The sequence below is a fragment of the Aethalodelphis obliquidens genome, unplaced genomic scaffold (genome assembly GCF_003676395.1).
Source record: "Aethalodelphis obliquidens isolate GAN/ISIS:26980383/991018 unplaced genomic scaffold, ASM367639v1 scaffold37, whole genome shotgun sequence".
Lineage (NCBI taxonomy): Eukaryota > Metazoa > Chordata > Mammalia > Artiodactyla > Delphinidae > Aethalodelphis > Aethalodelphis obliquidens.
In genome coordinates, this window is record NW_020837981.1 from 10,103,984 (window position 1) to 10,128,758 (window position 24,775).

Consider the following 24,775-nt stretch of genomic DNA (forward strand, 5'->3'; position numbering starts at 1 on the left):
TGTGTGTGTGTGTGTGTGTGTGTGTGTGTGTGTGTGTGTGTGTGTGTTAAACTATACATAACTGAATATTTACTATTTTAACCATTTTTAAGTGTACAGTTTAGTGGAATTAAGTACATTTACATTGTGCAATCATCACCACCATCCATTTTTAGAACTTTTTCATCATTCCAAATGGAAACTCCATATTCACTGAACGATAACTCCCCATTGTCTCCTCCCCTGTGCTCCTGTCAACCACCATTCTACCTTCTGTCTCTATGAATTTGACTTTTCTAGATACAATAGTGGAATCCTACAATATTTGTCCTTTTGTGTCTGCCTTATTTTCCTTTGCATAATATCTTCAAGCTTCATCCATGTTGTAGCATATATAAGAACCTCCTTCCTTTTTAAGGCTAAATAATATTCCATTCTATGTATATATCACATTTTGTTTATTCATTCATCCATCAGTAGGCACCTGGGTTGCTTCTAACTCTTAGTTATTGTGAATAATGCTGCTATAAACATAGGTGTATACAAATATCTTTTCAAGTCCTGCTTTCATTTTTAAAAAAATATTTATTTATTTATTTATTTATTTATCTGGCTGCGCCTGGTCTTAGTTGTGGCATTTGGGCTCTTAGTTGCAGCATGCAGGATCTAGTTCCCTGTCCAGGGATCAAACCCGGGCCCCCTGCATTGGGAGTGCAGAGTCTTAACCACTGGACCACCAGGGAAGTCCCTGCTTTCACTTCTTTTGCGTATATATCTAGAGGTGGAATTGCTGGGTCATTTGGTAATTCTGTTTAATTTTCTCAGAAATCACCATACCATTTTCAAAGCAGCATCATTTTACATTCCCAAGAGCAACACACAAGTGTTCTAATTTTCCACATCCTTACCAACACTTGTTATTTTTTTTAACTAATTAATTATTTCTTTTTGGCTGCGATGCATCTTGGTTGCTGTGCTCACAGGCTTTCTCCTGTTGTGGCAAGCGGCGGCTACCCTTCGTTGTGGAGTGAGGGCGTCTCATTGTGGTGGCTTCTCTTGTTGCGGAACATGGGCTCTAGGTACGCAGGATTCAGTAGTTGTGGCGCTCGGGCTCAGTAGTTGTGGCTCATGGGCTCTAGAGCGCAGGCTCAGTAGTTGCGGCACATGGGCTTAGTTGCTCCGTGGCATGTAGGATCTTCCCAGACCAGGGCTCAAACCCATGTCCCCTGCATTGGCAGGTGGATTCTTAACCACTGTGCCACCAGGGAAGTCCCTATGCAGCTTTAAAAAAATCCCATTAAAATTTTTTAATCCTAAATTAAAATCTTTTCATTGAGCAAACAAAAAACTATTATTTTCCCTTTATAGTTATCAAAAGGTAGTTTACTTTTTCTTAGTAAGCACTGTTTCCAAGTATCTGAATCTGCTATAATTACAAAAGTTTCAAAGACCCAGAACCACTTCCTACCAGTTTTGAAACTCTAGCAGTGATCTTCTACCATTTTACTATGTCCCACTGAGCAGCAGAATTTGGGGTAGCACATTTGAAATAAATTAAATTGTTTTTTCAGTTACATTATCTTTCTATTGGCTGCACTTTAGCCTTGGGACATTTTTTTTGCTGCACAGACCATGCACTATTACATACCGTTATTAAAAAAGGCTGTCATGTATACCAAAGAACACAAACCTTTTCTGACTCCAACTTGCCTTTAAACTAAGACTTCCACTATCTGGTTGTACCTAATTCTCTACCACATTCAGAACTGTCTCAGTTCAATGAATAAGAATCAGACAACACTGTGCAGGTTATATCCTCAGTTGTAGTAAAAGTTTTTACACAATGGTCAAAATTTAGTGGTAAGTTTGATGAAAAATCCTTAACCTGGCAAAATGTCAGAGCACACCAGTAAAGAAGCCAAGTGTATAAAATTCAAATTTTTATTCTAATCATTAAAATAATATATGGGCAGGCTAGTAGTGGTCTGACAGATTGACTGGTAAAAATCTTCATTTTTAAATATGCTACACCCCCAAATCAAATCAACATAATAGAAAATGAGAAACTTGCTCAAGACTTCAAACTCCATTACAATATTGTGCAAATATACTGGATTTGGCCCCAAAATTTAATGTATGGTCTGGCAATCTCTGACTTTCATACCAATGTTGTATTGATGAAACTGACATAGATTTAATTTAGTCTCAAAGTTCCACACTAAAGCCAATTTGCAGGCATTTCCAATAACTCAGTGACACAGCTTAACTTAGGAACTTTAGGAAGACCCTAAATTAGCAGAATTCATGGTTCTCACCTCCTACTAGAATTTCTTACCTGTCAAGAACTTTAAGAGAACAGAAAAAAGGGTCAAGATAATAGATATAGGGCTTCCCTGGTGGTGCAATGGTTAAGAATCTGCCTGCCAATGCAGGGGACACGGGTTAGAGCCCTGGTCCGGGAAGATCCCATATGCCGTGGAGCAACTAAGCCCGTGTGCCACAACTACTGAAGCCCGTGCACCTAGAGCCCGTGCTCCACGACAGTGCAGCCACTGCGATGAGAAGCCCTCACACCGCAACAAAGAGTAGTCCCCACTCACCACAACTAGAGAAAGCCTGCGTGCAGCAACGAAGACCCAGTGCAGCCAAAAATAAAATAAATAAAAATTCCTCGCCCCCACTGCCAAATCTCAGAGCATAAAATAAATAAATAAATAAATAGATAAATAAATCTCTTGTCCTCAGCCACAATTCAAAAGCTACACTAAGCCCACAATAAATATTCAAGACAAATACAAACATAGGTCTCTGCCTCCACAACAGTCTTCTAAGGTACATGTCATAAAACTCTGTTTAACAGTGAAACACCGTGCTGAAACTATTATGACCAAGTTTTCCTAGTTTCTACCATCCTAAACAAAAGCCAAGATAGACTCATATTATGTTACATTCTGCAGTGAGGTGATTTTATTACTAGTAGGGCCCATCATTTAGTGAAGTAACAAAACATTTCAAATATGGAAGCCTGAAGTCTAGACTCAGCTAGGTTAAGATCCACTTAGGATGGTGCTATGTGTATGGGAGGAGGGGGTACAGGTCTGTCACAAATCCATATCCACATATTCAAATGGCAAATTACCAGTGACAAAGGCAGCATGTAAACACTGAATTGTTCTCAAAGGATACCTGGCCCATGCTCCTCTAATTTCTAGTTAACCTCCTGATTTCTCAAAGCCAAGAGAATCGTAAGACATAAAGTAAGAATCACTGTTATGATTAATGGCTGTGCTAGGTACATCCTACTATTAACACCATAGTATTACATCAGGCCTGGAGGTAAGAATTTTGAAAGAATAACTAGTTAATATGGTTATTCTTATAAGACAAAATAATGATGATATTCATTAGAACATCTGTGATTCAACATTTTCCCAAAAACAATGTTCAAATTTCATTTCTCAGAAAAGTCATGAAAATGTCTCTAAGTCAGCTATCGCAAAGTTCTGAAAAAGCACTGAAGATCTTAGTGATTAACAAAATAAAAATGTTTACAAGTAGTTGTGCAAAGTAAAGAGTCTTTGCAGAATGGCGATGATGCTACTGAAATCAAAAGTGATTATCTAAATATATCTGCATCTTCTGCCACAGCAGTCATAATGGCTTCTAATGGAGTAATATAGATTTTCTTGCCTTAGAGAAACTGCTCTACCATAAAACTGATTTTATTTACAACTAAGTGGCTGTGAAAAATGTCAAGGCAAAACAAAGACAAACTATTAGGGACGCTAATGTATTAACTGTACAAATTCATGTAACAGTTTCTTTAATTTTGCAGTAACATTAAGATGTAACCTTAATAGAGAGTTCTTATATTTCGGTTCAGTTCAGCAAATTTTTACATGCCAAGACTTTTATTTAGAGCTAAGTATGAAGACAAGGTCTCTAGAGAATCTCAATCTAGTGAGGGTAAGCAAACATAAATTAACAATAGTAATACTATATATACTTCTTCAACTAAAGGATGTTTGTACTAATTTAAAGAAAAAGGAGTTAATCTTTTAACATCAGCTAAAAGCAAAGTTAAGAATTCATCTCTCCTTTGAAGAAATAATTATTAGTCTACTGAGCATTTGAAGATATGACATATAGTCAATACACATAAATTAACAGCTTACTGCAATCAGTAAATTATCATCTCATGAAGATTTAACCGTTGGATACCCATTTAGACTAGAAATACTTGATTAAAAGTTTGTTTTGAAATGCCAACAACTTTGCAAACCTATAATAGGATAAAAGGTTGTAAAAGTAAAACAACATATGAGACGTGGCTAAAGTCAACATTTCACAAAGATGTTATAATTTAACAATTACAAAAGAAAATTAATCTATTTCAACTAAAGAGTATAAATACTGCAATCATTATTTTTCTGGCATAACTATGGTTTTGGTACGATGTCTTCTATAAAAGGCATCTGTGTACCCACCTATCCCAGTTCTGTTAACTGACAACTACAAGCATCCTCTATTCTTAGTCTTCTAGATAACTCTACTAAAAGTATTATTCATACAATATCTGCAAAGCGTTGGTCCTGCAAATCTGTCAAGGTACCCTCCTTCCAATTTTCAAGACACAACTCCAATTCTGGAGTTACAGGTGAGAGGAACATCTGGTAGCCTCCTGGACTGTGGTGATTTCACATACAGTTTTATGTACCTTTTTAACCCAGACACTTGTATTGACCACGTCTTTACCCTATGGCCAATACGTGTCAACTCAAGCTACCAAAGTGAAATCAGTTGATACTGAGTATCTGTAAAATCTAAGTGTCCAAATTCTTGTTTCCAGTTTAGTTTTTTTAATTTAAAGGTAATGTATTAAATCTTTTTTTGTGAAAAAAGATAGTCTAAACTTGTCTGGTACTTAAGATAAACTTAAATGTAAGAAAAGTACAAAGAAAAAAAAAGAAACACATTATTACTGTTAGAAGAAAGCCAAATGATTATCTTTATTTACAGAATCACTCCTTTCACTATCTTTTCCAAACATCACTTCCTTTTCACTACTTCCCCTAGTCCTTTGGGCAAATCAGTGTTTAACATCAACCCTCCCACCCCAGATTCTTAAAAGTATTCACTGTCCACAAATGAGAAAGCCCCATGACCCAAATATATTACCCTAGTGATCGTCCATGCTTTGAAAGACACCTGTGAAAATGCCAAAGCCCTAAATTAGAGCCTCCAAGGGCTCCTTTTCTTTCTTGACCCCATTTCTCTTTTTCTGGCCTTTAAAGCCAGACGACTTGCCACCCGATAGCCCTTTCCTCTTCAAGCCTAAATCCTTCCCCTAATTACCACCACCCACTCTGGTCAGCGATCTTGTCAGTCCCACCCCGGTTCCCTCTCTCTGGCCAGGTGGTAACATCGACCCTGGTCCGGCTCCTCTGATTCCGTGCCCCCAGTGCCAAATCTCAGAGCATCTCTTCCCCCGGTCCCATATTCCCGCAGTACCCCTTCGGTCTTTTTGCCTCACTACCCGGCTTTCCAAAACCTTCAAGCCCCTGCCTCTTCGAGGCCACATCTCCCTCAGCCTCCCACTCCCTCTCGCTCTCCCCTCGACCTCTCCTTACCCCTCTGTCTCGGGCCATCGTCACGCCCCTCAGGCCCTCGGCTCAACAACCTCCATTTCCCTCAGATTCCATGCTAAAGGGGACTCTCCACGCTCCCTCAACGGTCTCCCGGGGCCCCTCCGAACCCCTGTCCGTGGCAGCCCCCGGCTCCATCCCCGACTCTCCACTCACCCTTGGCTGCAGGCTTCTCCCAAAGCCCCTCTTCCCCGCCTCAGCTCCTGCTCACCTCAGCGGTCCGAGTCGGGCTCCCCAGACCCACCTCCGAGTCGGCGTCTGAGCAGCTGTCGGAACCTGGCGCCCTCCGAGCCTCGCCGTAGTGAGACGCCTCAAGAAGCGGCGGTGGAGCCCGGGTAGGAGAGCCGAAGTGGACCCTGGGGCGGTGGCGGCTGCGCGCAGGCATTGCCCCGGCCGGCCCTCGTCTCAACCGCGCCGGCAGCCGCTCGAATCCGAACCGGAACTGCTTCGGGAGGCGGGGCCCTACCGGCGGGAGGCGGAGCCCTAGGGCGGGGGCGGGGCCAAAACCGGAAGGGACGCGGGACTCAAGATGGGCGCGAGGGGAGAATGGAGGCTAGAAACCGCAGCAAGGAAACCCGAGAGCGCATGCGTCAGGCCCAAAGCCGAAGTGTGAGAAGATAAGGGGCTAGCAGAGATGGGGCGGGGCCTATGGGAGTAGCAAATAGTGTTTGGTGGCCAGAGGAGGTTATCCTAATTCCTTCGGAGGGAGCCAGCTCCTCTCCAATAGCCAACCTCCAATCATTGTTACCATTTATTGCCCCTTTATTCTCTGAGAGTCCCTATGCCAAATGCCATATAAATATCTCACTTAATCCTTGTGCCACCTCTACAGAGTATTACAACACAGAAGGGCCAAGAAACTTGCCTGAGGTTGGGCAGTTAATATGTGCCAAAGCCAGCATTCCTACTCAAATCTGCCTGACTTCAGAACCTATGCTCTTCTCACCTTACTATACTGCCCCACCCTGAGGGAAGCCCCCAGCCCAGGCCTAGCATTGGCGTAAACCAAGTCCAAAACCACCTGCGACCTGGGCTCCAGCCCCTTCTTGGCCTTGGTTTCCCAGGTGGTGCAAGGCAGACTTCAGTGGCTCTGATGGGGGTGGGGACAGGCTCTGGGGTGGACATGAGTGCAAACTGCTACCATGGAATGCCCTGGTGTGGCCTTTACCCTCGAGGCAGACTCAAAGCCAGAGGCTGCTGGGAGCCTCCCCACTGCAGCTCATGCCCCGGATCAAGCCTTCATGAAGTCATCTGAGAGCCGGCAAGACATATCACTTCTTCATCCCATAACTAGCTCTGGCAGAAGGACAGATACAGACTTTTCTCTGTTTCTGTCGTGAAGACAAAAGCCCTTATAGGCAGAGGACTCTCCCTCCCCCTCCCCAAAATATTTCTGATGATAGCCCTTTGGTTCTTCAGAAAGTCTAGGGGAACTTTCATCTCCCTTCTCCCCCCCTTTGACATATGCAGCCCATTTTAGCCTTCTCTTTTGAGAAATCATCCAGTTTCATAACAGAACCACTGTTCAAACCTTCCCCCATAAACCCTGTGGGCACCCTTTAGATGAGGTCCTCCATGCCTCCTTGCCACTTTTCTCCGACTCTATAACTCAGGAACCCTCCCCTGAGCCCCATAATCCAGAAGCTCATCCAATAGCCATATAGCTCCCACTTAGTTTGTGACCCAGGCCTGAAGAACTTTTCCTATCACGAATCCTTGGAGGCAATCACCTCCTCTGCACCCCAGATCTCTACTTTAACTCAGTCCTCAGAACCAAATAGCCTTACACAGGAGTCTAAATCTATTAAACATCTATTATGTGTTAGGTGCAGAATATCCTTTGTTTCATTTAATCCTCACAATTCTTACATCAGAGGTGAAGAAACTGAGGCTAGAGGTGACTTGCAGAGGTATGTCTGATTCCATGTTGTCATGGAATTTGGGGTTAGGGGGTGGCCTGGGGAGGAAAATGTCCTGTTCTCTCTAGAGGCCCCTGTGACTTGCTGAGTCACTTGCTGCTGTCTCACCTGTCCCTGCCAATCTTTAGGAAAGGAATGACACTGGAGAGGCAGAGAGGAGTGACCGCAGAGACAGAGGGGCAGGTGGGCCGGCCCATGGCGGAGGCCTCGCTCCCACAGCTGAGCGGAGATGCCGAAGTCACGCCTGGCCCCACTGTCCTGGAACTAGAGGAGCTCCTGAGGGCAGGGAAGTTTTCTTCCAGCCGCGTGGACGAAGTTTGGCCCAACCTTTACATAGGAGATGCGTGAGTGGTAGCTGACTGAAGGGATAAGGGGGTGGAGACAAGGAGAGACAGTTCCTGGGATCTTCACCAGAGATGAGGGTGGGGTGGGTATAAGGGCAATAGTTCTTCTCTGAGCTTCCCAGGCTAGGGACTTTCTCCAGGACCCCTCTGTACTGGGGACAGTGCAGTGAGCAGGTGCAGCCACCAGGGGGAGCAGAGACTTTGCCTGCCTGAAAGAAGGGAGCTCCCAGAGGTTCCCGGAGTCTTCTGGCACATCCAGAACAACTGGAGGGTCTGGGGCGGGGGAAGGACTGGGGAATGGTGATTTGGGGTATGAGATGAGCTGGACAGAGAGCTTGCCTTTCCGGTTCCAGCCTCCCTCCTCTGGACACAGAGTGGGTGAGGAAGGCTGACTGAAGGTGAATCAGGGGAGGTGTCACCTTTAAATATTTGCAGATTAGAAGCAGGTATGAGGTAGTGGCCAGGAGAGGCCAGATATGCATGGTAGGGCATGGGGCAAGAAGGGAGGTGCAGCTGGGTCCCAGGGCCGAAGCAATCCTTTTCCTTCCTGTCCTGGCCAAGGCAAGGGTGGATTGCCTCAGGGAGCAAAGAGAGGCTAAAGCTAAATCCCTTGACCACCAGCTCCCCTACCAGAAAGCTCCTATGGGGGGGCTGTGAGCCACAGACCCCATGGGTTCCTTCTGGCTCCTTTTGGACCCTAATAGATTCATCGCTCTGAAGCGGGGGTCCAGACAAAGCCTTCCTGGACCTCACTGCTCCCCTTCCTCCCCTCCCCAGGGCCACGGCAAATAACCGCTTTGAGCTCTGGAAGCTGGGCATCACCCACGTGCTGAATGCTGCCCATGGGGGCCTCTACTGTCAGGGCAGCCCTGACTTCTACGGCAGCACTGTGAGCTACCTGGGGGTGCCAGCCCACGACCTCCCTGAGTTCGACATCAGTGCCTACTTCTCCTCTGCAGCTGACTTCATCCACCGTGCCCTCAGCACACCCGGGGGTAAGACTTGGGGTCTGAACCCATATCGCATCCTGCTCAGTCATGGGGGGATGTCCAGTTTCCCCTTAAACATCAGTGTCCTCACACCCCTAGTTTTTAAAGGGCCATCAGGTTTTTAAAACTCTCTGCTCAGTGTTCCAGCACTTTATCCAACAGCATTGCTTCACAGATAGGGAAACTGAGGCCTAGAATACAGGTCATGCCACGAGCTAGGAGCAGCCCTGGGGCTAGAAGCCAGGTCTCCCAAACAACAAAACAGTTCTTTCTGTATCACTCAGCCTTGGGACATTGCTATCTGGTACCTAGATGTCTGGCTTCTGCCCCAAAGTACTTCCGAATGGAAAAAATCTAATACCAGGGGTACAACAATGGAGCCTGGGGAAGCTGCTTCATGTTCATCCTGGGTGAGAGCCATGCCCCTTGCCACCTGACCCCGGGTGAGCCAGTGTCTTCTCTGGACTTCAGTTTCTCTGTGTCATGGGAAAGACAAGACTATGGCTCATAGCACTGTTCAATCCAAGGCACTCTGACATTCATTCTCCTTCACCATTCATTCACCAACTATTAACTTCTCTGTGCCAGCTACGGAGCTAGATACTGGGAATCCACACTTAGGCAAGGCAGGGCCCCCGGTGGAAAGACAGTCAAACTGTGAAGTATTACAAGCGCTACTCAGATGAGTGGGCAAATGTGAAGAGCAAAGGGAGGTGGGGTGGGGGGGACTTCCCTCTACAACTGTATTCACCGGGCCACATGCAAAAAGGATGAGCTGCTCTGTGATTCAAGTGATACCATGAGTGGTCAGGAAGCCATGTCTCAGCCAAAACCTGACAAATTAGATGTTAATCAGACCAAGAGAAGGGGAAAACTTTTACAGGTAGTTGAAATAGCATGTGGTAAGGCTGGAGGCCAGGGACCATGACAGCTTCAAGGAACTGAAAGTTACCCAGTGTTCCTAGAGCTGAGGGTTGGGGGGTGGGGGGACAGCCTGAGGTGAGGCTGCAGGGTCAGCAGGGGCCAGCTCACAGAGGGTCCTGTGAGCCACGTTGGGGAGTGTGGACCCCATCCCAAGGGTAGGCATAATAGGTGCTGGTGTGCCCATTTGACAGAGCAGGAAATGGAGGCCCATCCATGCTGAATGATTTACTCAGGGTCACAGAATATACCCAGGGCAGAGGAGGGAAAGGAACTTGGGTCCGCACCTCAGCCCCTGGGCGGGCTGGTGGGTGGGAAAGGGTCTTTCAGCAGGATGTCTTTCTCAGCCAGGGTCCTGGTGCACTGCGTGGTAGGGGTGAGCCGCTCTGCCACGCTGGTCCTCGCCTACCTCATGCTGCACCAGCAGCTGTCCCTGCGTCAGGCAGTGATCGCCGTGAGGCAGCACCGATGGGTCTTCCCCAACCGAGGCTTCCTCCACCAGCTCTGCCGGCTGGACCAGCAGCTGCGGGGTGCAGGCCGGAGCTGAGGGGCCAGGTGAGGGTCGGGCAGGGCGTGAGGGGCCGGGGCTGGGTACAGTTAGCTGTGAGAGGTCAGGTGAGGGCTGGGCAGAGGGCAAGGGTACGACTGGAAGTAAGGGGTTGGGTGAGGGCTGGCAGGGGACATGGATGGGACCAGTTCAGAGGTTGGAGATCAAGGCTGTGTGTGGCTGGAAGAGAGGGTTGAAGGGGGCCTGGCCCGTTCCCCAAGCTGCTGGGCTCCCCTCACCAATCCAAGGTCTCACCTAGGCCTGGCTGAGGCACCCCTCTCCTAGGACCCTCTTCTCCAGCCCACCCAGATTCTTCAGACCCAGAGAAGATGGAAAGGCTAGGAAGGAAAGGGGTGGAAAGCATAAAATGGAAGAGGTGAGGCCTTCCAACCTGGTCCTAATGCTGATCTGTCCTGCCTCCTTGGCTGAAAGCCTGTGGGGCTCACCTGAACCCCACCGAGGCAGCAGCACAGCCAGTCCTGCACCTGAGGGCTGTCTGGCCCTTCCCACGCCTCTGCACACCCTCCCCTCAGGTCTGGAACCCAGCTCTAGGGAAAAAGTGTCCTGCAGCTATTGCTCCAAGCTTAGTTAATTCTGTCAGCCCTGAGCATCCATTCCCACCACCGGGAAGGAGAACAGGTGCTCCTGCCGCCAGCCATGACCTCCTCGCACAAGCCCTGCTTGATATAAAGTTCTTCTGTCGCCACGCCGTTCAGTTCTCTGCCTTGGACCCAGCACCCCACTGTCTACCTTCACCCCACCCAATGTGATCTCAGAGACCTACAGAAGGCCCCTCCCTAACCTCCCTCCCTCTCTGGTCCTGGGGACCCTTTAGGACATAAAGGTTTCCCTGAAGTCTGTCCATTTACCTTCTGCCTTCCTCCTGTTCCATGTTCAGTGCATTTGGAGGAATAGCGCCCCGTCTTTAAGCTGCCTAAGGGGAACAGATCCCCAATACCTCCTCTTCCCAAGGCACCTCCCTCCCGCCAGAGGCCCCAGCGTCCCCAGCTGCCCAGTAGAAGGAGTTGGGCTCCCCTAGCAGCAACAATGCTTCTCAGGCTCCCAGCCCACAAATGGTTGCCAAGGTGCTGCCGCAATTTCTTTGGCATCAGCTCTGTGTTTTCCTCCAGCTCAACGGAGAGGCAGGGGTGCCTCTTTCTGGGGTCAGTGGCTGTGAGGGTGCCAGATTGTGAAGGAGCTGCAGAATTCCTACTGCCCTTCTTCTCCCATCATGCCCAGGCTGGAACTGTCCCCAACAGCCCATCTTCCTCACACTCAACATCCCCACCAAGGGCCATCTGATGGAAGGTTAAGCCTCCAGAGCTGCTCTCCATTCCCCCTATCCAGCCTCCAGCTCCTGCTACCCATACTGCTCCTTCCTTCATCTCTCCTCAACCCTGACTTTGGCTGTGCCCCACCGCTGCCAGGTGGGAGTGGGGCACTGGCCTAGGCTCTCCTGGGAGTTTGAAGAGCAGCAGCTTCCTCCTCCTGCCAAGACCTTCCCTGGGGCATGGACTGAATCTCCCCCTGCCCCCACACATAAGAGGTGGTTTTGTCTCTGAATGCACAGCCAGCCCAACCAAGGGGAGCATTTGAGCAATATCGACCCCTTCCCACATGCTGTCAGGACGATGAGCATCTTGGGGTCAGGGATTAGGGCAGGATGGAGAGCGAGGTTTAGAGTTTGGGGCTGAGTGTAAAGGAAGAAAATGAGGGTTGTAGCTGGCGTTGGGATTAGGCCTGGGGTGAAGCTGGGCGGGAAACTGTCGTGGGGAGTTCTGCAGGTGTGGGAGCCAAGAGGCGGACAGGAATGGCATGTTCCCATCCTGCTCTCTTTCCTCTAAACAAGGTTTGGGAACCTGGGAGAACAGCAAATCTCTGATCATGCCCAATCATCCCACTTCCGCAGCCTGGGGCCCTAAAATACTCTGACCTCAGCCCTCAGCATCTCTCCCTTCGGGCAGCTAGCTTTGGGAGAATCATTTGGACTACAGCATTGCACAGTTACTGGGAGTGCATCCAACAGCTGGAGCCCCAGGAGTTGTGCAGTGAGCAACCTGTGTGACTGTACACAGCAGCCCTGGGGCTGGGGACTCTGAGAGATGAGGGGGCTTTGGGGAGGTCATCTCCCTCCATGAGCCCTGGGCCCCGAACTTGCCTCATCTCTCTCAGCACCCGTACCCACTTGACCTTACACAGAGGCTCAAGGCAGAAGCAGGCTTATCTGACAGCTCTTGTTCCTGCCCTGATGAGTCCCGGACAATCTGAACCATGGTTTACCTGCCTGTAACATGGAGCTCATCTCTCCCCCAGAACTGGTCCTTACTCCCTGCCACAGGGCTCTGCCACTTTGCCACCCTGGTGCTGGCCCTGCTGGTGCTGCTGGAGGCTCTGGCCCAGGTGGGTACCCAGAAGATGGTAAGAGACCAGTGTGGGGTCTGCCCTAGAGCCTGCAACTCCATGCGCTTCCTCCTGCTGCCTGCACCCCCTCTCAGCCACTGTCTCCAGTTCTCACAGGTGGGAAGGGGCTCCTGGTTGAGGCCCCTCGGGCGTGTGATCTGGCTGTTCTCTTCCCTGTCCCCCTCAGGAGTGGGGGGACACGGGAGGGGGGATTCTAAGCATTTATGATGGCCCCTGGCCATGGCCGTCTCCACCAGCTCTCCCCAGGGCTCAGGGAGCCCCAGCAGGGGCTGAGCCCTAGCTCCCTGGAGCTCGGGCTTCAGAGACCCCGTGGAGGCGTGGCTACGGGTATGCATACGTCTGTGTGTGTGTCAGTCATCTGGGAGTATGAGTGGGGAAGGGTATTAAAGTATGGGTATATGAAGAGAGTCTCTGGAGAGCAGGGAGTGTTCTTAATAGGCCCAAATCCAAGATCCCTCACTGAGCCGTTAGCCTTGGAAGGGAGTTTAAAGACCATCTCACTGACCTCGAGGAGCAGTGAGGCCTGTGCAGGAATGTCTTCTGGGGGAGGGAGGAGCTTGGCAGAGGGCAGAGTGGTTTGCGGACACACAGCTTCTGACTGAAGGCCGGGCCTGCTCCAAAGACCTGCTCTGAACTCCACTTATATCTCTGTCTGACCCCACTTCCCTCAGCCTGAGTCTTCTGGATCTTTATGCTGGGCCAGTCCTGTAATCCCCGGCTCCCAACCAAGGGCCCCTGGACCTGGCTTGTGATGTTGGCAGTGCGGCCAGTGTGGGTGTGATCTGGCTGTTCTCTTCCCTGTCCCCCTCCATGGAAGATCCCTGTAGCTTTAACTTTCTGCCCACGCTCCACATCACCCTTGAAGGCCAACCGACCTTTCAAAATGGCTTATTCAGTCTTCCTTCTTCCTGCCTCACAAGCAACATCCACATCCACACATACCACAGGCAGACCCCTGCCAGACTGCCTCTACTCCCAGCAGGGCCAGGTGCCTGGCTGGGCTTGGCACTGACCATGCCAGGGGACCAGTGGGTGAGTTGGGAGTGGCAGGGGGAGGCCAGAGGAGGGGAGCAGCACATCATGCTTTATAATTAAACTCCGATCAAAAAATAGAAACAGCATCAAGCGTGCAGAGACAGGCGGCTGGAAGCCGGGAGCAAAAAGTGTCCGTCAGAGAAGACCTCAGCCTGGGCCAGATACCCCCACAGGTGGGTGAGTGCCCCTATTTCAGGGGGGCTGCAGAGCATGCTGGGTAATGAGGGCCAGGACACCTGTGCCTGTGTGTGTGTGTGTGTGTGTGTGTGTGTGTGTGTGTGTGGTGGGGGGGTGGGTTAGATCTGGGGAGGAACTGGGTCAGAGATAGAGGCACAGACAAAGCAGAGTAGTCAGAATGACCTGGGCTTGAATCCTGGCTCCCACGCCTATTGGCTGTGTGACCTACGGCATAGGAGATGATAATATCATCTGCCTCATAAGGGTACTGTGCGGATTCAGTGAAAAAAGTGTAAGCATTTAGCTCTGATACACAGTACGTCCTTAGTTAGTGGTGAATACAATAATTATTGCTGGACAGAGAAAGAAAAATCAAGAAATACAAAGAGTTAGAGACCAAGCCTCATTAGCCCATGGGATATGGCTGAGTCTTAAAAGGGAAAGAGTAATAATGGTGATGATAATAATAGGAAGATGCACCATTTATGGGGCATCTACCAGGAGGAAGACCCCGTGGGAGGTGCCTTGAACATTTCTTATCTCATGGAATTCTCACAGCAGCCCCACTGAGAAAACTAGCTCAGAGAAGACTACACAGAAACAAGCTCCAGACTTGAGAACTCGGCTCAGGTCCGCCCTCCTCCAAGGCCTGCACACAGAGTGCAGAGCCCCAGGCAGCTCACCACAGGCCACCCGCCGGCCACCCTCCCCAAGGCTTCCTTCACCAGACTCCTCACTTGTCCTGCCCTGAGATGTCCAGCCCTAGCTGTCCTGTGGCCACAGTCCCTGTGGTCTACCTTGGGGGGAGGAGGAGAAAGCAGGGAGAGTGAACAGGAGGGAGGACCAGGGGAGCACGTCTGGAGCTTCAGGGAGGAGGTGGATGGCAGAGGCCCCCTGCCCTGCGGAGGCCTGGGCCTTGGCCTGAGGCTACCGGCATGCTGGGTGGTGTGTTGGGAGGCTGCTGGAGGAGCACAAGCTCCTGTGAGAGGCAGGGAAACAGAGGCAACCGGGGAGCGCGACACAGAGAGGCACCAACAAAGGCAGAACACAGGTGTCTGAACTTGTAAACAGCAGCGACTCAGGAAAACCGTTGCCCACAGAGGCAGCTGCTCAGCTTAGGGAGGAGACACAGGAAGGTCGCAGGAGGAGTACCAGAGGGAAGGGGGAGAAGAGTCAGGCCGGCCCTGTCCCTGCTGGATGTTGGACCCAGGCTTCACCCTGCGGTGGCTGAGGAGATGCGGAAGGAGGTGTCAGGCGGGGCACTCGGCATCTAGGTCTGGGGATGGCAGAAACCAGGGGGCTGCTGCAGCCACCAACTCCCCTTCTTTGGGTGTGCCCGGAGCTTGAAGGATGAGTCGCTGGGTGGGGGCTAGACCTGACCTTGGCTGAAAAGGTGGGCTGGACCCTTGTGGGACAGAGCAGACAGGTAGGGGGTACATCCATGAGCATCAGGTGTGAGGTCCAACGTGAGGCCTAGCAAGGGGTACCCCTAAGTCCGAGGAAAAAGCCCCCTTCTCCAGACCTGGGCCTAAGCCCCGAAGAGGCTGAGGCGTGAGCCAGTAGAAGAGGCTGAGCCAGTAGAGGGGCCAGCCCTCATCCCTGATCCCTCTACTGGCTCCTTCTCCTCCCAGGAGCCTCCAGGAGGAGTAGGGACAAGTTCTGTCTCAGCTGGAGCCTGGCTATCCGCGCCCAGGCACCGCGGGGCTGCAAGGCACCAATTGGCCACTGGGTGGCAGCCTTACCCCACACCAAGCTCAGAGGCCTGCAGCGGCGCCTGCCAGACTTCCCAAAGCCCCAACGCAACCGACCTGGGGCTCCTGCAGGCCCAGCTGGTAGCTCCAGCCCAGTGTGGCTGTTGGACTCTCCCCACTCCAACACAATACACTGTGCTGTACCCTGTAGTTTTTGCAAACCCAGGCTCTCCTCTCTCATTCTCAGGTCAGACCCTCCAGAGATTCCTTAAAGTCAAGCAAGGCCAGCATCTTTAAGTTGAGAAAGAGAAACCGCGGCCCAGACAGGAGCAAAGACTTGCTCTTGACCTCGGAATTAGCTGTGGCCAGGCTCTCCCCGCTCCCTCTAAAGTTCTCTTCCCACCAGTTCACATAGCCTCCCATCTCCATGGGGAGTCCCAGGGCCAAGAGCCTTTAATCGCAAAGAGACACCAAGCAGAGAGGGGTCCAGGCGTTTGGAAGGTCTGCACTTCAGTCAGCAGTGGCCTAGGTCTGCTCTCAGGCCCCACCCCCATGGGCTCCAAGGGGAGGACCTGGAATTCTAGCTGCTTCATAGCGTTTGTGTTCCGGGCGGAACCTGCCCCGGCCCCGTTCCGCTCTTGTGCTGAGTCCTGTCCCTGCACCCACACCCCGACTCCCAGGCCCAGACCATGCCCTAGGTAGGTGGCAGGCAGTTCAGCCTGCCCTGAGAGGTCACAGTGGGGGATGGAAGGGAAAGCCGGGCCTTCGCTTCCGCCCTGCCCTCCCACTGCTCACTGGGTGAGCTTGGCCAAACCGGTGGCCTTCCGGGTTCCTGTTTCTCTTCCTGGCCCTGGCACTGCCTACCAAAGAGCAAAGAAGTTCTTCCCAGTTTGTACCTTCCCTAGTTACTGGCTGAGGGGACCAGGGACAGTTAGCCAAGAGAGGCACTCCTTCCAAGCCCAGCACCAGACCCAGGTTCTGGTGCCACTGACATTCCAGCTCTGCAGGGTCTCGGACCCCCTCAGCCAGCTGACTCCTGACACAAGCCACCCCACCTGGGTGAGGCCTGACCTGCAGCACTGGCCTGAGTCATGCGGGTAAGGAAGGAAATCCCAGGGCCTATAGGCAGATATGGAACAGCTGCACTAGGCTCCCCTGTAGAGACAGATGAGTTAGCGACCATTCTCTGGAGTCCCTGAAGGTGGTAACTCGAACGCTTGGGGACGGAACTGAAGGAAAACAGAACTGGACTGAAACCCCGGCCTTGCTCCTTAACAGCCGTAAGACTGAGCATTACTTAAAAATTATTCTCTGTGACCTTCACATTCCTGCTTCAGCTTCCTCCTATGTATGATAGGGACCTACCACGCATGAGGTACCAGGCCCCTAAGAGGCATTAGCTCATTCAGTACGGAAGTGTTAACAAATGTCAGTTCATAGCCCAGGCTCCTCCCTCCAGAGATGGGCTCTGACCTTCAAGCACCTGTTACAGGGATGGGAGTCTGAGGACCAGCCGTGGAAGTAGCGGAGAAGGGGGCTTGAGATGAGCTGCCCAGTTGGCAGGGGTCTTCCTAGGTGCCCTCTGAGGGCCACAGCCATCTGGAGTCCCCACCCCTACGAAGTCCCAAGTAACCACAGACTTAAGGGGTGGGGTCTGCACTGACTAGTTGTTACAAACAGGGAACTCCAAGAACCCCTTGAAAAAAGCTTCCAACATCAGGGGCCTCTGGAGAGGGCAGGAGAGAGGGCTTCCCAGCTCCACAGCGGTGACGAGGGGTTGATTCCCTTGTTCCCTGGGGAAAGGCCTCAGCCCCAGCTGAGCTGGTTAATAACCTCATGTGAAATAACTGAGGCCCTTCTGAAGCATCCTAGTGGCACCTGGGCACTGCACCATGCCTGGGCCTCCCTGTCAGCTGGACCCACCTGCGGGGAGCCTGCCCCTCGCCACCACAGTTTCCACTCTGTTCCAGGATGGACTCGCTGCAGAAACAGGACCTCCGGAGGCCCAAGATCCACGGGGCAGTCCGGGTGCCCCCCTATCAGCCACCCACGCTGGCCTCACTGCAACGCTTGCTGTGGGTCCGTCGGGCTGCCGTGCTGAGCCACATTAACGAAGTCTGGCCCAACCTCTTCCTGGGAGATGCGTAAGTACGATCCACAGTGGGTGTTGGGGAGAACAGAAGGGGAGCCTCTTCCAGAGCCAAGGGGCAGAGTTGGCACCCTCTTTGCCTCCAACCATCTCTTTCCACATGTTTATTTCCTTTTACACTATTATTACTTTGTGGAAATAGAACACACCTAAGAAAAGTACACAGAGCATAAACGAACAGTTTCACCCCCCAGGTCAAGAAATAGGACATTAGTTGTGCCTCAGAAGCCCCTGTGGAACCCTTCTCATCATAACCCTTTTCCCTGTAGATAATCATTGAGTATTGAAACAATAATTTCCTTGCTTTTCCTTTTAGTTTCGCCATTTGTGTTAGTTTTGCCTATGTTTTAAAGTGATAGGAATAGAATCATATCGTGTATTTTGTGCCTGGCGTCATTTGCTCAAAATTGCGAGATTCGCCGACATTACGTGTAGCTATAGTTCATTCATTTTTGGTTGCTATATATTATTCGTTTGTATGAATACACCATAGTTTATTTATTCTATTTGAGTTGTTTCCACTTTGGGGCTATTATAAACGGTGATTCTAGAAGCTAGTACATGTGCCTTGGGAACACACACGTTTCTCTAGGATGTATATATAGAGTGGAATGTGAGTCATTTTCCCCAAAAGTTTTCTTAAAATTTAGAACATATGGATGAATATATGTGGATTTTATGTTTTCCTTAATATTTAGAAAATATAGATCAATATCCTATTAACAATAGGGCAAATATGTATCCCCCCTACACACACAGATAACCAGTAATAAAATCCTTGTTGACTTTTTAAAAATGCATACAAAAATGGTATCGCTTTATAATCCCATCTTGTAATCTGCTTTATATAGAAAACTTTTTAAATGGAATTGCACAGCATACTTTTAAAACACTTTAAAACAATGTTCTGTTTTGTTATCCTCCGTTTTTCTCAATATAGCACCAACGCCTTTCTTGGTTCACCAGCATCTATCTACCACATTTTAGTGTGGCAGATTTAGCTATACCATAGTCAATCTTCTTTTACAGGCTATTTAGTGATTTTTTCCCCACTTTTTCTCTATCTTAAACATTAGATCCAGTTTACATTTGTCTGTGAGCACATTTGGGATTCTTTAAGTTCCTAGGAGACCTGCTGGGGCAAAGTAAGTGTACATTTTCGAGGCTTCTGATGCCATGTGGCCGACCTGCCTTCCAGAAAAGTTGGGCTGAGTGAAAGGGAGTCTTGAACTCCTACTAGAGGAGCCCCTTCACCCAAGCCAGTTCACTGGTTCCAGTCTACCCTTGGAGGAGGATGGCAGAGGAGGCAAGGGGGCAAGTTCCAGGCCAGCCAGAGCTGACCCAGTGAGCTCTACCCCACCTCCCAACTCCCCCCGTGCCCCTCCCCCCCAGGTACGCAGCCCGGGACAAGAACAAGCTGACCCAGCTGGGCATCACCCACATCGTGAATGTTGCCGCAGGAAAGTTTCAGGTGGACACAGGTGCCAACTTCTACCGTGGAATGCCCTTGGAGTACTATGGCATTGAGGCTGATGACAACCCCTTCTTCGACCTCAGTGTCTACTTTCTGCCCGTTGCTCGATACATCCAAAGTGCCCTCATCATTCCCCAAGGTCAGCTGCTGGGGAAGGCACTGGGGTGGAGGTGGGGTGCAGGCAGGGTCTGGGGCTATCTACTTTTCCAGGAGCATGGATGGTGGGGTCCTTCAGCAACCTCCCACCTCATGGGGCTCACTACTACCATTTAGTGAGCATCCCCTTCAGGGACACCCTGGAAACCAACAATCATAGATATAACTAAGGTCCAGTGTGGTCGTCACTTGGTAAGAGGCCAGGTGTTGGACAAAAGGTACAGGACCTAGAGAAAACTGCTCAAGAGCGTTTGCTAAGATGAGGCCTCAGTGTAGAGCTGCAGGGGCTGGGGAGAGGGCAGAACTGGGGGGAAAGGGAGGGAGGTGGACACCCCCTGCAAACCCAGGGGACTCCAGGAGTACTGACTCCCCACCGTGCTAGAGTGGCAAGGGATGCCAGAGGAGGCACCTTGCACCAGGAGAAGGGAGTCCCGCTGCTAACCTTCGCCCTGCCACTAACTTGCTTTGTGACCTTGAGCGAGTCCCTTTCCTCTCTGGGCCTCAGTTGCCCCATATGACAATGAGGACAGTGTCAGTACTCCAGGATGCTGTGATAGGTGGGCAGAAGCATCCCTGATTCCCTAAGGGGCAAGCGGTGTGAGAACAGGTAGCTGATGCTAGGTTGGGTCTCCCCGCAGGCCGCGTGCTGGTACACTGTGCCATGGGGGTGAGCCGCTCTGCCACGGTTGTCCTGGCCTTCCTCATGATCTGCGAGAACATGACGCTGGTGGAGGCCATCCAGACAGTGCAGGCGCACCGGGATATCTGCCCCAACTCAGGCTTCCTCCGGCAGCTCCAGGTTCTGGACAACCGACTGGGGCAGGAGACGGGGCGGCTGTGACCTGGTGGGCAACCAGGAACCCTGACCCTCCAGCCAGCATGGCCCACCCAACCAGCCTGACCCTGGGGACCTTGCTTCCAGTCACCTTGAGATGTAAATAGCAAGTGGGGGCTTAGCTGAGGCAGAGGCAGGGAGAGCTGGGTGGTGACCTTTAGCAGGTGGATCTCCCTGACCCAATCCAAAGATTCTTTATGCAGAAAAGAGTTCAGTCTGTCTCTATAATAAAAGGTTCATCATAATAAAGACAGGAGACCTTCTGGTGGTTTGTGGGGCAGTGGTCACGAGGCTCCAGAAGGCTTGCCAGCCCATGATGGCAGCCTAGAGGTGGAGTCTGAGTCAACTGTCTGAGTAAAGACCAAAGTTCAATGCATCACCATCCTTTCCATGCCCACCCTGTATCAATCACCGACTATCAAAACTCGCTGTGCACAAACAGCATCTCCTGAATCCGGTCAGTTTTTTCACTTTCGTTCTTCTTTCAAAAAGGACTGACTAAAGTCACAGAAACCTAACAGAATCATTAAACTAGAGCACAGGGGTTTGGGAGGAGACATGCCAGAATTCCTGGTGAGGGACGGTTATATGATGGGGCAACATTTGGCTGTGAGTTTCTTACTGTTTGTACCCTAATAAAATAAAACAATGTAAAAAGCCCATAGGTTCCTCACCTGTACGTGAGGTATTTATGAGGATTAGATGGGCTGGCATTCCTCCTCCCTCTCTGGCTGTTTCCATGCAGCCCTGGCCTCCTCCAGCTGACCTTTAAACATCAAGGTGTCCGAGGACGCTGGCCTCTGCCTCCTCTCTCCTTCAGTGTTCTCACTCTCCTGGGGGTCCTCTTGTCCCCACAGCCTCAGTTCACATCTCTAGGCTGATGACTCTCAGACCCCTACGGCAGCCCAATTCTCTCTTCTGAGTTCAGAACCTCTGTATCCTACTGGCCACCTTCATTTGAATATTGAACCTGAGCTTCAAACTGAACTTTTCATCACCTCCCACCCAGACCCACTCCTTTTCCTAGTTCCCATTTTAGTGAAGGGCTCTGATAGGCCTTGTCATCCAAGTCAGTGGTGGACTTCTGCCACTCTTCCAATTGGCCTACCAACTCTACCTCTTAAACAGGGCTCAGACCTGCTCACTTAGCTTCATCTTTGCTGACTACCCAAGTTCAAGCCACCTTACCTCTCACCTGGATTCTTGCTCAGGCCCCTGATGGTCTCTCTGCTTCTAGCCTTGCCCCCTCCAATCTCCATGCGGGCCCCAGACAGCTTACTAAAAGGAAAATCGCATCACATCACCCCAACACTTACAACCCCTGAAGGACAAACACCTTGACAAAGCATAAAGATTCTTCATTTTCTGAGACCGTCTCATGTCTCCAGACATCTCTCTTCTAATTCTGTTCCCATACATGCCATGTAATTAAGAAATGCTAAATACACTTGCAGTTTCCAGAATGTACCACCTGCTTACCTCTTGGTGCTTTGCACATGCTTCAGGTTGCAGCACCTGAATGCACATCCTCACTCATTTTTGTTGGGGTCTCTTTGAGGTCTCAGTTTAGGTGTCACTTCTGGGGATGCCCCTGGACCCAGCAAACCTGAGTGGAGTATTTTTCCTCATGCTACCAAAATGTCCATCCACCCCTTGTGGGACCACCTGTCACACTGAACTATGATTGCCTGGTGCCTTGTCATTCTCTTCCAGCTGGCTGTCTCTCACCAGGCTTTCCCTGGGCTCAAGGTCCCCATGACTCCCGCACTCTCTGGCTATGACCCTGCCATCAGGTAGAGTTCCGTGTTACTGGGCCCTCTCTACAGGGGCCACCAGGGGGAGTGGACTTGCCCCTGGGACTGGGCCAGCCTCCGGAAGGCACCTCCTCTCCCCCCAGCTCCACGTGCACACAGCATCTCACCATTTGGTCACCCTGACACCCTCTTCCCAGCTCATCTTGTCCCCTTGGGCCACCTTTGACTTCCCTCTTTGCTCCCCTGCCAAGGCTCTCGGGGAACAGCCCTGCCTTCTCCTGGGAACTTAAGGGCCCTTTGCCCTTCTCCACCATCTGCTCTATTTCCAGAGGGCAAGTGCTTTTCCTTTGTGCAAATCCAAAAAGGGGCACCCTCTGACCAAACCAGCCTTTTAGGCAGGAGCACTCCTGGGCAAACAGTTTGGTCAAGAAAAAGGTGTCCCTTCCTCCCAAGTAGACGTAGTTCCAAGTTATGGTGCCCAACTCAGTGAGCTGAGCACAGGCTGGGTTTTAGGCCCCATTTACTCCTCCTTCAATTTATAAACTGCACAAATGTAGACAGCCCTCTCTGGGCCACAGGGATTAATATCCCCATTTTACAGATGAACAAACTGATGCTCAGAGAAGCTAAAATGAGGCTGGATGTTGCCTCCTGGATCCAGGATCTCCAGGCTCTGGCCTCAAAGGGCAGGTACTGCCCAGCAGATCCCCTGCTCTGCTGCCTGCAGTGCTTGGTCCTAATCCCAGCTGGCTGTTGGCTACCTAAGGTGCTCTCTGGGCCTTTTCCAAAGGGTAAACACATGTCCTAGCTGGAGTTTGGCAGGAGGGCTGGTGCTGCTGTGCCCAACCAGGCAGGATGGAAAACTTCTCAGTTCATCCTCAGGTTGGTGGGGCCTATAATTTTCCAGAGCAGACAAAACTAGTCCCGTCAGTAGTCTGCGCACCCCCAATTCCCTTGGGTCCCCCCACTCAGCCTGACAACTCAGCCCTTGTTGCTATCTCTTGCTTATGCATGGTCAGCAGGATCCAAAATAGTGGCTCCAGAAGCCAGTATCTAAATCAACATCCGGGTCTATGACTGTGGGCAGCCTGCCTTTGCTGGCTGGGGTAGAGTGCCCTGAACCTGGGACAGAGCCACACCCTGGGCCTGCGGCTTGAGTTTCAGCAGGTTACCTTCTTCGGGCTCCGAGGGTTGGGCTCAGATTCTGGGGCTATGGGGAGAAGAGGCAGGGAAAGCCACACATTCCCCAGAGCACACAAGGAAACAGAGGTTGAGCTCCAGACTGACACCTCCACCGGGAACCCTTCCTGCCTGCCACACTTGGCCCAGGAAGTCTGCGATGGTGCATCTACTCTTCCTGTTCTATAGAGCAGCCTCGTGAAAGGAGTGAGGTATTGTTAAGACTGTGAATTTGGAGCCAGATTGCCTAGGTTCAACTTCTACCTCTGCCCCTTACCAGGTGTGTAAACTCAGTTAACCTCTCCATACCTCAGTTTCCCCCATCTGTAACATGGGAGTAATAATAGCCAACATACAGGATTGTTGTAAGGATAAAGTGGGGCACATAGAAAATGTGTTGTACAACATGTGGCAAGCTCTCAAAAATGAGAGCTCTGACTATTGTCATGGTACGTAGTACGGGGGCCCCTGGCATCACCTGCTGCACAGGAACTCCCAGTCTTGGACTAAAGGCTGGCAGCACTCTCAGTGAATTGAATGAATGAATGATTAAAAATTAGCTGACCTAAATGCAACATGGTACCCCGGATTGGATTTGAGCACAGCAAAAGACTTAAGCAGAAAAACTGGTGAAATCTGAAAAAATTCTGTGGTTTAGTTAATAGTGTTACACCAATTTTAATGTCTTTGATAAATGGACCATGGTTATATAAGAAGTTAACATTAAAGGAAGCTGGGTGAAGAGCGTCTAAGAAATGTCTCTGCTATCTTTATAACTCTTCTGTAAATCTAAAATTAGTTCAAAGTAAAACGTTTTAAAAATTTGTTGACAATTACTGACTGCTTTGCATATGCCAGGTACTATGCTAAATGGTTTAGATATGTCATATATATATATATATATATATATATATTTTGAGTTTCATTCGTGATGTTTTATTTCTTTAGAAAAAACACAAATCAAATACAGCAAAATGTTAAGATTTGACCATATTGAGCTTTGGGAATATAGGTGTCTGTTATTTTTTTTGTATTCTTAAAATATTTCCTAATTTAAAAAGTCAAAAATAAATTGACTGACTTTTAAAATTAGAAACATTCTATTCTCTATATTTAGGTTTTGAAAGCCATCAGCAAATGGGTTTTAGGAACTATTCTGAATTAAAATGGTGCCATTATTATTGGCTTTAGGCCTAAAATACTGCAAATTCATGTTATCCTTTTAAAACCTTCAAGAGGCTTGATTATGGATAATCTTGCTTCAAGAAAAAGGTAATGATGACCAGTTTATAGAGTTTAGATGAAATAACTGTGATCAAAGGAAAGCTAGGCCAGTAAGTCAAACTATACAGTTGACCCTTGAACAACGAAGGTTCAAGGTTCAGTTAAACCTGTGCAGGTCTATTTATACACAGATTGTTTGCAATAGTAAATATTGTAGGGCTTCCCTGGTGGCGCCATGGTTGAGAGTCCGCCTGCCGATGCAGGGGACACAGGTTTGTGCCCCAGTCCGGGAAGATCCCACATGCCGCGGAGCGGCTGGGCCCATGAGCCATGGCC

The 24,775-nt window shown here is 50.1% G+C and overlaps 3 protein-coding genes across 8 annotated transcripts in view; 2 read left to right on the forward strand and 1 right to left on the reverse strand.

Annotated features, from left to right (window-relative positions):
* The window catches only part of SAMD8 (sterile alpha motif domain containing 8), an 85,762-nt gene that overhangs the window by 40,603 nt on the left and 20,384 nt on the right, over positions 1-24,775 (reverse strand). Inside the window, exon 1 of one of the 4 annotated variants that reach the window (XM_027129795.1) lies at positions 5,869-6,081. The exons of 1 other annotated variant lie outside the window; for it this stretch is intronic. In XM_027129795.1, the coding sequence (XP_026985596.1) occupies positions 5,869-6,009 (141 nt within the window). In that variant the 5' untranslated portion in view covers positions 6,010-6,081. Of the gene's footprint in view, positions 1-5,780; positions 6,082-24,775 lie in introns of those variants that run through there. 2 more of the 4 variants (XM_027129794.1, XM_027129797.1) reach the window with 2 other exon arrangements.
* Positions 6,111-10,292, forward strand: DUSP13A (dual specificity phosphatase 13A). Its single transcript, XM_027129805.1, has 5 exons — positions 6,111-6,233; positions 7,499-7,534; positions 7,672-7,887; positions 8,665-8,882; positions 10,149-10,292. Exons 1-5 carry the CDS (start codon positions 6,154-6,156, stop codon positions 10,169-10,171), a joined length of 573 nt encoding a protein of 190 aa, XP_026985606.1. The 5' UTR covers positions 6,111-6,153; the 3' UTR covers positions 10,172-10,292.
* Positions 10,250-20,535, forward strand: DUSP13B (dual specificity phosphatase 13B). 3 transcript variants are annotated; one of them, XM_027129798.1, is made up of 6 exons: positions 10,266-10,352; positions 12,658-12,861; positions 13,879-13,973; positions 17,639-17,812; positions 19,210-19,430; positions 20,086-20,535. In XM_027129798.1, exons 1-6 carry the CDS (start codon positions 10,266-10,268, stop codon positions 20,286-20,288), a joined length of 984 nt encoding a protein of 327 aa, XP_026985599.1. In that variant the 3' UTR covers positions 20,289-20,535. The 3 variants fall into 3 exon arrangements, with proteins under 3 accessions (XP_026985603.1, XP_026985599.1, XP_026985602.1); XM_027129801.1 differs by lacking the exons at positions 10,266-10,352; positions 12,658-12,861 and adding an exon at positions 13,399-13,797; XM_027129802.1 differs by lacking the exons at positions 12,658-12,861; positions 13,879-13,973 and having other exon boundaries at positions 10,250-10,352.